Source organism: Lycorma delicatula, chromosome 1 (genome assembly GCF_047948215.1).
Source record: "Lycorma delicatula isolate Av1 chromosome 1, ASM4794821v1, whole genome shotgun sequence".
NCBI lineage: Eukaryota > Metazoa > Arthropoda > Insecta > Hemiptera > Fulgoridae > Lycorma > Lycorma delicatula.
In genome coordinates, this window is record NC_134455.1 from 128,500,993 (window position 1) to 128,513,046 (window position 12,054).

The 12,054-nt window shown below is 33.1% G+C and overlaps 1 protein-coding gene across 3 annotated transcripts in view; it reads left to right on the plus strand.

Moving 5' to 3' along the window:
- Window positions 1-12,054, plus strand: part of LOC142322169 (uncharacterized) — a 184,507-nt gene that overhangs the window by 19,607 nt on the left and 152,846 nt on the right. For all 3 annotated transcript variants that reach the window (XM_075360941.1, XM_075360946.1, XM_075360956.1), the window contains exon 4: window positions 7,248-7,487. In XM_075360941.1, coding sequence (XP_075217056.1) covers window positions 7,248-7,487 — 240 coding nt within the window. The remainder of the gene's footprint in view (window positions 1-7,247; window positions 7,488-12,054) is intronic.

A 12,054-nucleotide genomic window follows, 5' to 3' on the forward strand; every position in this document is an offset into this window, starting at 1 on the left:
GAAGAATCTGTTAATTTTATTTTTAATAAAAAAAGGGATATCTTTCTAATATGTGTAATTTATTAAAAAAATGTTAAAGAAGTCCTTTAAATGTACATCAAAGTATTATGTTGAGCTAAAAAAAGTAACTTTTTTCTGGGTTGTTAGATGTGGGTATTTGACTATTTCTTCTATTTTTTATTTTAATAAAATTAACACATACATAAATGGATAAATTAGAGTTTATAATTCACTAAATATATATATATATATATATATATATATATATATATATATATATATATATATATAATTCATATATACAGATGCCTAACATTATTTGTTAAGCCATTTTTATATCTTATTCTGACTAAAGAAGGAACCTCAAGAGATGATATATTTCAGATAGGAATATAAATATGCATACAAATACTTAATAACGACTAGTTAAGTGCATTAATTTTTAAGGCATTTCATAGCAAACAGTATTATCTGATTTGGTTGTAAATGAAATTAGTTTGATCATCCCATAAGAATCTTTATCTAAAACGTCACTTCCCTACTGCAATCTATGTTGAAAATATCTTGGATGTTAGACTATATTTTATAGCTCCTTTTTGTCAATATGTTGTATTGTTTTCAACAAATTTTAAAAGTTTGTTTTGTATTTTTTTTTTGTCTTCAGTCATTTGGCTGGTTTGATGCAGCTCTCCAAGATTCCCTATCTAGTGCTAGTCGTTTCATTTCAGTATACCCACTACATCCCTAACAATTTGTTTTACATATTCCAAACGTGGCCTGCCTACACAGTTTTTTCCTTCTACCTGTCCTTCCAATATTAAAGCGACTGTTTCAGGATGCCTTAGTATACGGCCTATAAGTCTGTCTCTTCTTTTAACTATATTTTTCCAAATGCTTCTTTCTTCATCTATTTGCCGCAATACCTCTTCATTTGTCACTTTATCCACCCATCTGATTTTTAACATTCTCCTATAGCACCACATTTCAAAAGCTTCTAATCTTTTCTCCTCAGATACTCCGATTGTCCAAGCTTCACTTCCATATAAAGCGAGACTCCAAACATATACTTTCAAAAATATTTTCCTGACATTTAAATTAATTTTTGATGTTAACAAATTATATTTCTGACTGAAGACTCGTTTCGCTTGTGCTATTCGGCATTTTATATACCTCCTGCTTCGTCCATCTTTAGTAATTCTACTTCCCAAATAACAAAATTCTTCTACCTCCATAATCTTTTCTCCTCCTATTTTCACATTCATTGGTCCATCTTTGTTATTTCTAATACATTTCATTACATTTGTTTTGTATTTGTTTATTTTCATGCGATAGTTCTTGCGCAGGACTTCATCTATACCATTCATTGTTTCTTCTAAATCTTTTTTACTCTCGGCTAGAATTACTATATCATCAGCAAATCGTAGCATCTTTATCTTTTCACCTTGTACTGTTACTCTGAATCTAAATTGTTCTTTAACATCATTAACTGCTAGTTCCATGTAAAGATTAAAAAGTAACGGGGATAGGGAACATCCTTGTCGGACTCCCTTTCTTATTACGGCTTCTATCTTATGTTCTTCGATTATTACTGTTGCTGTTTGGTTCCTGTACATGTAAGCAGTTGTTATTCTATCTCTGTATTTGAACCCTAATTTCTTTTAAATGCTGAACATTTTATTCCAGTCTACGTTATCGAATGCCTTTTCTAGGTTTATAAACGCCAAGTATGTTGGTTTGTTTTTCTTTAATCTTCCTTCTACTATTAATCTGAGTCCTAAAATTGCTTCCCTTGTCCCTATACTTTTCCTGAAACCAAATTGGTCTTCTCCTAACACTTCCTCCACTCTCCTCTCAATTCTTCTGTATAGAATTCTAGTTAAGATTTTTGATGCATGACTAGTTAAACTAATTGTTCTGTATTCTTCACATTTATCTGCGCCTGCTTTCTTTGGTATCATGACTATAACACTTTTTTTGAAGTCTGACGCAACTTCCCCTTTTTCATAAATATTACACACCAGCTTGTATAATCTATCAATCGCCTCCTCACCTGCACTGCGCAGTAATTCTACAGGTATTCCGTCTATTCAAGGAGCCTTTCTGCCATTTAAATCTTTTAATGCTCTCTTAAATTCAGATCTCAGTATTGTTTCTCCCATTTCATCCTCCTCAACTTCCTCTTCTTCCTCTATAACACCATTTTCTAATTCATTTCCTCCGTATAACTCTTCAATATATTCCACCCATCTATCGACTTTACCTTTCGTATTATATATTGGTGTACCATCTTTGTTTAACACAATATTAGATTTTAATTTATGTACCCCAAAATTTTCCTTAACTTTCCTGTATTCTCCGTCTATTTTACCAATGTTCATTTCTCTTTCCACTTCTGAACACTTTTCTTTAATCCACTCTTCTTTCGCTAGTTTGCACTTCCTGTTTATAGCATATCTTAATTGTCGGTAGTTCCTATTACTTTCTGAATCACTAGCATTCTTATATTTTCTACGTTCATCCATCAGCTGCAATATATCGTCTGAAACCCAAGGTTTTCTACCAGTTCTCTTTGTTCAGCCTATGTTCGCTTCTGCTGATTTAATAATTTCCTTTTTAACATTCTCCCATTCTTCTTCTACATTTTCTACCTTATCTTTTTTACTCAGACCTCTTGCGATGACCTTCTCAAAAATCTTCTTTACCTCCTCTTCCTCAAGCTTCTTTAAATTCCACCGATTCATCTGACACCTTTTCTTCAGGTTTTTAAATCCCAATTTACATTTCGTTATCACCAAATTATGGTTGCTATCAATGTCTGCTCCAGGGTAAGTTTTGCAGTCAACGAGTTGATTCATAAATCTTTGCTTAACCATGATATAATCTATCTGATACCTTGCAGTATGGCCTGGCTTTTTCCAAGTGTATATTCTTCTGATTTATTCTTGTGATTTTTAAATTGGGTGTTTGCAATTACTAAATTATACTTTGTGCAAAACTCTATAAGTCTGTCTCCTCTTTCATTCCTTTTGCCCAGCCCGTATTCACCTACTACATTTCCTTCCTTGCCCTTTTCAATGCTTGCATTCCAATCTCCAACTATTATTAAATTTTCATCTCCTTTTACGTGTTTAATTGCTTCATCAATCTCTTCGTATACACACTCTAACTCATCATCATCATGGGCGCTTGTAGGAATATAGATGTTAACAATCGTTGTCGGTTTAGGTTTTGATTTTATCCTTATTACAATGATTCTATTGCTATGCGTTTTCAAATATTCTACTCTCTTTCCTATCTTCTTGTTCATTATGAAACCTACTCCTGCCTGCCCATTATTTGAAGCTGAGTTTATTATTCTAAAATCACCGGACCAAAAGTCGCCTTCCTCTTCCCACCGAACCTCACTAATTCCTATTACATCCTCATTCATCCTATCCATTTCTCTTTTTAAATTTTCCAGCCTACCAACCTTTTAAACTTCTAACATTCCATGCTCCGACTCGTAGAATGTTATTTTTTAATTTTCTGGTGACCCCCTCCTTAGTAGTCCCCACCCGGAGATCCGAACGGGGGACTAGTTTACTTCCAGAATATTTTACCAAGGAAGGCGCCTCCATCATTGCTATATGAAAATGCAGAGAGCCACATTTTCTTGGAAAAAAAGCAGCTGTAGTTTTCCATTGCTTTCAGCTGTGCAGTACTTAGAGGACTGAGTGATGTTGATATGGCCGTTTAAGTCGTCCTGACTCACGCCCCCTAATAACTACTGAAAGAGCTGCTGCCCTCTTTCAGGAATCATTCCTTAGTCTGGCTCTCAACAGATACCTCTCTGATATGGTTGCACCTTCGGTCCAGCTACTCTGTGTCACTGAGTACACAAGCCCCCTCACCAACGGCAAGGTCTCATGATTCATAGAGGAGGTTGTTTTGTATAGTTTTATCAAATTCTATAGAAAATATTGATAATAACCAGATTGGTTTATAATTTTGTGAATCTTGTGTAAAACCTTTCATTTGGAGATGAACAACCACAATCATTATGGTAAGTGAGAAATACTCTGTTGGTGAAATATTATGTAACTCAAGGACCTTTCTTTGGAAGAATACCTCCTCTTTGTTTTTTGATGAACATAGTTCACCAAAACTATGTATGTTAAGAAGCCAAAACTATGGCTTCTTAATGCAAGCATGTTTTGGATGATAATAGTATGGTTGTTTGCCCATTTCCCATTGAAATTTAAAAACAAGTATAGTTTTCTTGTGTACCTGTGTCAGTTGCAAGGAACTCACCTTTGGCAACTTTTTGAAAACCTTAAATAGTTATCAACAAAGTTTCAGATTCTTTCTTGTGAACATAGAAGAAAGATTTTGCTGTCATAGAAGGACATGTGCATCTTTATTTATCTGACATATTTACTCAAGCATTAATATAATATAACACTATTTTTACTCATACATGCTCAGATATGATTTTATTTTGTCCATAACCAGTTTGAAATTCATAATGAATTTCAGTTAGTGCTTCTTTTTCTGTTTAGCCTCCAGAACCACCGTAAGGTGTTACTTGGGAGGATGAATGAGATTGATGTGTATGAATGTAATTGAACTGTCGTTTTGAACAATCTCAGGTTGACCATTCCTGAGATGTGTGGTTTATTGAAACCCAACCATTAAAGAACACTGGTATGCATGATACAGTAATCAAATTCGTATACAAATGACTATTTTTGGTAGGATTTGAATCTTTGAACTCTTGACTTCAAAATCAGCTGATTTGTGATGACGAGTTCACCACTAGATCAACCCGATAGTTTTTCAGTTGGTTCTTTACCCTGTAGGAGAAGACACCCTCTGCCACCCCCTCTGTTCCAGCTCTTATGGGCTTTACCAGAGATCATCCTCAAAACCTCAGCTTTTGACATATTCCAGTCTGCCTCGGCCAGGATGGCACCGATGCGAATGTCACAAGTGAAATTCCCATTGGTGTACCACTATTTAATGAACTCAAAACAAAACACATGTTACAGAGTCTTAAGTAAGACAGAAAGGACTGAACTGCGTACCTGTAGAAGGTAAAAGTGAGTTTAACACACAACACGAAACATAAAAAATGTTACATATAACAATAACATGTATTTTTTCCTTATGAAAATTGATTTATAATGAATTTTTAGATGAATTTATGATTATATCTTTTCTTATATAAAAAATACATTAGCCGTTTTTGAATGACAGTTCAAAAAAATAAAAAAGGGGTAGCCTCTGCTTTATTAGTGTTCTGTTTAGTAATCGAGGCCTGAACTATGTTTCACCTTAGATTACATCACTGCATTGTATTTTGTTGGTTAGTTATGTAGGGAATCATATTTTCTGACTTTCTTTTTTATTTAGAAGTAGTAAAAAAAAATGTTATTTTTAACAGAAGTGATGAAGTTAACATAAGAGGATAGAGAAGTTATTTTTTCTTCATGATAAATATAAATGGTATTAATATGCTTTATTGATCTGTAGGTTTTATGGTTAAATCTGTGATCTCATTTCTTAAATTTACTTTTTCATTTCTCATTAACAGTGTTGAAAGTGAACATTAAAATAATCAAACTATAATGTTTTTATAGTTAACTTGAATTGTAAGTCATTTTGTGATGAGCTGATTTGACACTTTACGTAGTTATTTTTAACTTATTTGGAAGGTGGTCGGTCTTCTTTTGTTTTGATTGCACATGTTGAGCAGTCTTATAAAATTTGTAATTATTATGAACATATCTGTATCTAATTTTGATTTCAAAGTGAACCTAATATTTCTGTCAAATCATTAATGACTTCTAGTTTGATATGTTGGATAATAACATGATTATTGGATTTTGTGAGATAAACATATACGTGTATATTTATAAGTAGTATTTGAAATAGTTCATGGTTTGAATTACAGAAGGATTACAAAATTAAGTATCTAATAAGGTGTCCTTTATTGTAAATAAAAAGTCCTTGCATTGCTTTCTCTGCTTTGCATGTCCTAATATGTAAAAGAGTAATGATAACACTATAACTCTCTTTCTCTCTCTCTACATATATATATATATATATATATATATATCTTCTTTTTTTTAACGAATTAATGCACAATTAATTATAATTATGTGGATTCGCCTTGCACAAAGTTTTTGGATCTATTAACAAAAAAAATAAACATTAAGTTCAGCTAGATCTGTGTCTTGCAATTGATGTATTTATAATTTCAAGAAGTAATGAAGATTAAAAATTTGTTTATAGAAAAGTATGCAGGAAATATGCATGAAAATGAATGTGCACTTGATGGCATCAACTACTTTCAAATATAACAATATAGGTTTATATAGGAGAGTCAGTGGATTTAAATGCCTAAAGATCTAATCAATGTGATAACATAAATTTTATATAAAAAGTGATGGTTTCTAGCTGAACATATTTTAGCAACCTAATTTTAAGAAAAATACATAAATTAGAAAAAGGTAAATTAGAAGTACCACCTTAAAATGTTTAAAATAATGGGTATGCCCTATAGTATGGTATACATAAGAGAATTTGAGCATTACAACTAGAAGTGAACACACTGAAAATTTTTGAATTCTACACTGTATGTGCATCCCTCCTGCACGTGTGTAGGAGGGATATGAGAAAAGCTTACTTAGAGTTGTGGTACTGGATAAAAAGTTTGGTTGTTTTAATTATGCCAATATTTTAGTTATATAAATTTTATAGTTAAAATTTAAATCTGAAACAGGTAAATAATTTGTTTTCTAAGTATTGCACATGTGTTTTTTCCCATGTACTGTTTGATTTTGTGTTTTGCATTTAGATGAAATATTTCTTTTTAAAATCACTTTGCTGTATGAAGTCAAATTTTAATATTGCTGAAAGTTTTCTATTTTAGGTTAGTTTATAACAGGAACGTGTTTAAAGATTTTTTAATACCGCCTTGTTTATCAGTAATTTTTGTTAATTTCTTAACATTGTTTTATTTATATCAACATTTATTTACAGTTGCTTGTACTTTTTACAGTTTACGAAAATGTTGGAGTTCATTTTCTTATACTTATTAGTTCTGAATTGATTCTTTGTAATTACAATATTAATACAAATTTTATGTAATTAATTTTTATTTTTATTGAAAAAGGACAGTAATAAATTATATTAAACATATATTTCATACAAGTGCTTATTTTTATTATTTTATGTGAATAATTTTGTTTATTAAATATTTTTAGGTTTATAGTCTCCAAGGTGTTCCTCACAGTGAACGTAATTACATGTTACGTAAACGAGTTACCCATTCTGTTGATACTACCACATTTGTTTGCTATACGTGTGCTTTAGAATATCCCTCATCATCTATTCGTCTTCTTTATTGTTGTCCAAATCCAGAAAAGGAGGCTTACTTCCCTTTCATCTGCGCTTTAAAGGCCCCACCAGGAGCTAGTCCTATATCACCTCAGGGAATGGTTCAGGTACATTTAATATGGTTATAATGTCAATATGGTTATAATGTTAATATGTTATATTATTTTGTGTTGAATAAGATTTTTTTTGTGTTATTGAACAAGGCATGTTTTTAAAGAAAGATAAGCTTTGAAATAAAAACAAAACTGAAAAATATAAACAATCTTTCTTATTGACGCATAAAAACTAAACTCATTTGCTATTTTTCTACATTGCTGGATTAAACTTCACATTTCATAGCGTTTCAGTAGCTTCTTCATTCTTTCTTAAAGAAATTTCACTGTCAGTGACTTAAACCACAATAATGCAGTAACGCTATTCTTGTACTTTACATTTGGTGGTATCACAAATTGTTGCATTTATTATAAATGGATGAATATAAACAACTAACAGGAAAACGACAAAAAAATGACTAAGCTATTTTTATTAACAGCTGAGTAGTTTTTGAAATAACTGTGCTGCAAATGCACAAGAGGTGGAAAATTCGAGATGGACCTTACCTTCAAAACAAGTCTTGTACAAGACAAGCTTGCTTGTGTTGTGCAAGCAACACAAGCATGCTTGCATGTGCACAAGCAAGCATGCTTGGTTGCATTCATTTAAGTGACATTGATGAATGAATGCAAAAATAGAAGAAACTCAACTGGGAAGTTGTTCTCAAAAAAAAAAAATTATTATGTTGCTTAAACATTAATGTAGAAAATGAATAAGGTGTGTGCAGGCTATTAATATAAATTTAAAAAACCTGCTAATTATTTTATAAGAATAAACTACAATTTATTTTAAGAAAATCATTCCCTTGATAAAATAACAATAGAATTAATTATTTAAAAATACCGTTACAAAATTATGAAGAAAAACTTATTTAAAAATCTCAATTAAAAAAAAATGCAATGATAAACATTTAAAAAAATAAATAATTTTATTAGTAGTTTAGTAATAATGAAGGAAAAGGAGTAAATGAAGGAAAACAAAAGGACAGAAGGAAAAAATTTCAGGTTTTTTTAATTTTTAACAAGTTACAATTCAGAATCTCAACTAAAGGTAGTCTAAAGACTAAAAAATATCTTTTCAAAAGGTCTGCTTTATTACTTGAGGCATATGTATAATTGGACTGTTTTCCATCCATTTCTGTCTCAAGCCTTCTTCATTTTTTTTTTTAGTTTCTAATCTTCACCTCTTCTATTAAGTCATCCTTCTTCCTCCTCACTTCCTTTCTCCTTGTTTTGGCCCTTCCAATGCAGTTGCCAAGATTCCACTTTCTTTAAGTTTTGTGAAGATATGATGAGAATGAAAATGAAGCAATTAATATCTTTTCAGTACAAAAAGAATTTGATGTGATAATAATGGCAGTCAGGAGGTTCACAGAACAAAAGACTGTTAATTGAATTATGTCATATTTTTATTTTCAGTTTTGTGTGTATCTGTAGATTAAAAGCTTCATGAAAATGTTATTGGAGTCTAGTCAAGAAAATCAATTTTTTTTTAATTTGTAAAAAATGTTTTGGTTAAATTTTGATAGCTTTTAAGAAATTAAAAACATTTATTTTCATTACTGAAATATTCATTATTCATAACTGTTCATAATTGTTATATCTAATTGATCTGTGTTCCCTTTTCATGTATGTTTTTTAGAGTACCAAATCTCATGGTATGAAATTAATATAGAACCTTTGGTATGTAAATTCATTGCCTTTAACACTGTGCATCTCTCATGTTTACCTTCAGGTGCTGTTTAACTGGAGAGCACCATAATTTTTTCTTTTTTAATATACCTTCATACTGAAAAAAATTTAATAATCAGTAGTATAAAATTAATATATTTTTAGACTGGTATGTGTATATATATATATATATATATACATACATGCACACACACACACACACACACACTGTGTCTGAAAAATTCCCGAACTAAATTAAATAAAAACGCAGATTTAAAGATAAATGAATTTACTCACGTCAGCCCTCACATAGAACCCCTCTCTAGTTATACGAGGTGCGACAATAAAATAATGAGACTGATGTGAAAAAAAATGATGCTTACTGTTTTAGTCATGTTTAGTGTTGTCTCCTTCAAAGTAGTTCCCCTCTGATTGCACACACTTATTCCAGCGCTTCTGCCATTGATGGTAACATTTCTGGAACTCATCTTCTGTAATATCCTCCAAGACCCTCGTCACAGCTTTTTGGACATCTTGTGTTGTTTGAAAATGGTATCCCTTGACCGCCATTTTGACCATTAGAAATACAAAAAAGTCGCACAGAGTGATATCTGATGAATAAGGTGGCTGTGGTAGTACTGAAATTTGTTTTGAGGTTAAAAATTGCTGTACTGACAGAGCAGTATGGGATGGCGCATTATCGTGATGCAGAATCCAATTATCAGCAATGTTGGCACGGACACGCAGAACTCTTTTACGAAGTCTTTGTAAAATTTCTTTGTAGAAATATTGGTTAACTGTTTGTCCAGGAGGCACCCACTCTTTATGAACAATTCCGTTGGAATCGAAGAAGCACACAAGCATGCATTTCACTTTTGACTTTGACATGCGAGCTTTTTTGGTCTGGGTGATCCCTTTGAGTACCATTGTGAACTTTGGCGTTTTGTCTCTGGATCGTATTGAAAAAACCAACCTTCATCACCAATGATAACACGGCTCAACAAATCTGGATTGATTTCCATTTGCTCTAACAGATCGGCTGCCACATTTTTCTGTGTTTCTCGCTGTTGTTGTGTGAGATTTTTGCGGACCATTTGTGCACAAATCTTTCTCATACCAAGATGTTCAGTTAATATTAGAGGAACCGTTTCTCGATTGATGTTGAGTTCTTCTGCAAACATTTTCACGGATAATCTTCGATCAGATCGTACGATTTCACGCAGCCTGGTCAAGTTGACATCTGTCCGTGAGGTTGATGGTCGTCCACTCCGGTCTTCATCTTCAACATTTGTTCTGCCTTCACTAAAAATGTTATGCCACCGAAAAACTTGAGCTCTTGACACAACCTCCTCTCCAAAAGCCTTCTGAAGCTTACCATAAGTTGTCACGTTTTCACCCAATTTAACGCAAAAAGAAATGGCATACCGTTGCGCAATACTTTGCGGTTTCATTTCTATGACGAGAGACACAAACACGTGTTCACTTATTACAGCACAACTCACGACTGAGCAGTTGCATCAATGTGCCGCTTGGACTAGAAGTAGCTTATAGACCAAGATCAAAGATGGTGTGCCTACGCAAGCTGCAGGGTTGCCACATCTTGCAAAGAAAAATCAGTCTCATTACGTTATTGTCGCACCTTGTACACTCATCACAGCACCAGTAGAGCCTGTCAAACGCTCTGAAGAAATCACTTTGTAGGATCCCCTTCAACTGCTCGGTGCAAGCCCTTTGGATGGCTGGAATGACGTCGAAAAAGCAACCTTTCATCTTCAACTTTAGTTTCAGGAATAGAAAATAGTCTGCTGGAGCCAAGTTGGGTGAATAAGGCAGGTGGGGTAAGACGGTAATATGATTTGCAGCTTAATAAATAAAACTGTTGCCATGTATTCCACGGCATTGTCGTACAAGAGAGTCCAACTGCCCGGATCCCACTACTTGGGCCGGATTTGACAAATGCAATGCATCAGCGTTTCATTACTTCCAAATAGAATTTAGAATTCACAGTTTGACCAGTTGGGTCAAATTCATGATGAATCAGGCCCTTTGAATTGAAGAATGCAATCAACATTGTTTTCACTCTTGATTTTGCTGGTCTTTGTGCTCCAGGAGATCTGCTTCATTTGCAGATCATACATGAAGCACCGGCTTTCATCCCCAGTTACAAATGTTTGTAAAAAATTTGGGTCTATAAGCAGTTTCAACAAAGTCTTAAGTGCAAGAAGATGCACCTGTTTTAGTTCTTTGGTCAAGAAGTGTGGAACGAAAAGAGTGGCGATTCACTTTTTGGTGGTTCATTTTTTCTGTTAGAATTGTACATACTGCGTCTTTACCGATGTGTAGCTCTTCTGCTATGGCCCTAAGGGTAAAATGAGGATGTTCGAGCAGGAGCATGTGCACTTTTGCAATGTTTTTGTCGTAAACCGCTTGATGGCCACCCGCTTCGTTCATCATCATCCAACAACTCTCTACCATCTTTAAACCGCTTCCACCGTGTGTATGTTGTAGTACAAGGTGTGGCTTCCTCACTGAATGCTTGTTGTATCATAGAATAAGTTTCTAAGTCGAACACAAAATTTTATTGCGCTTCTCTGTTCTATGTTGCGAGCTCACACAAGGTCACATGAACACAGTGTATGTGGCCGAATATATCTTGAGACCTGGAGTGACAAAACGTGATGAAATTTTGTACACACACTCGTCAGACATCATACTACATAGTTCCTTGGTTGTCTGAGGGATGGTGCTAGTTGTATCGACTACAGATATTTAGTTCGGGAACTTTTCAGATGTACTATATATATATATATATGCTGTCTTAAGGAATAATTAAAACTGCTCATTTTTTACGGAGTTCAATTTCTTGTTTCTCTCTTGATACTTATCAGAATTATACTTTAATCATGATAAT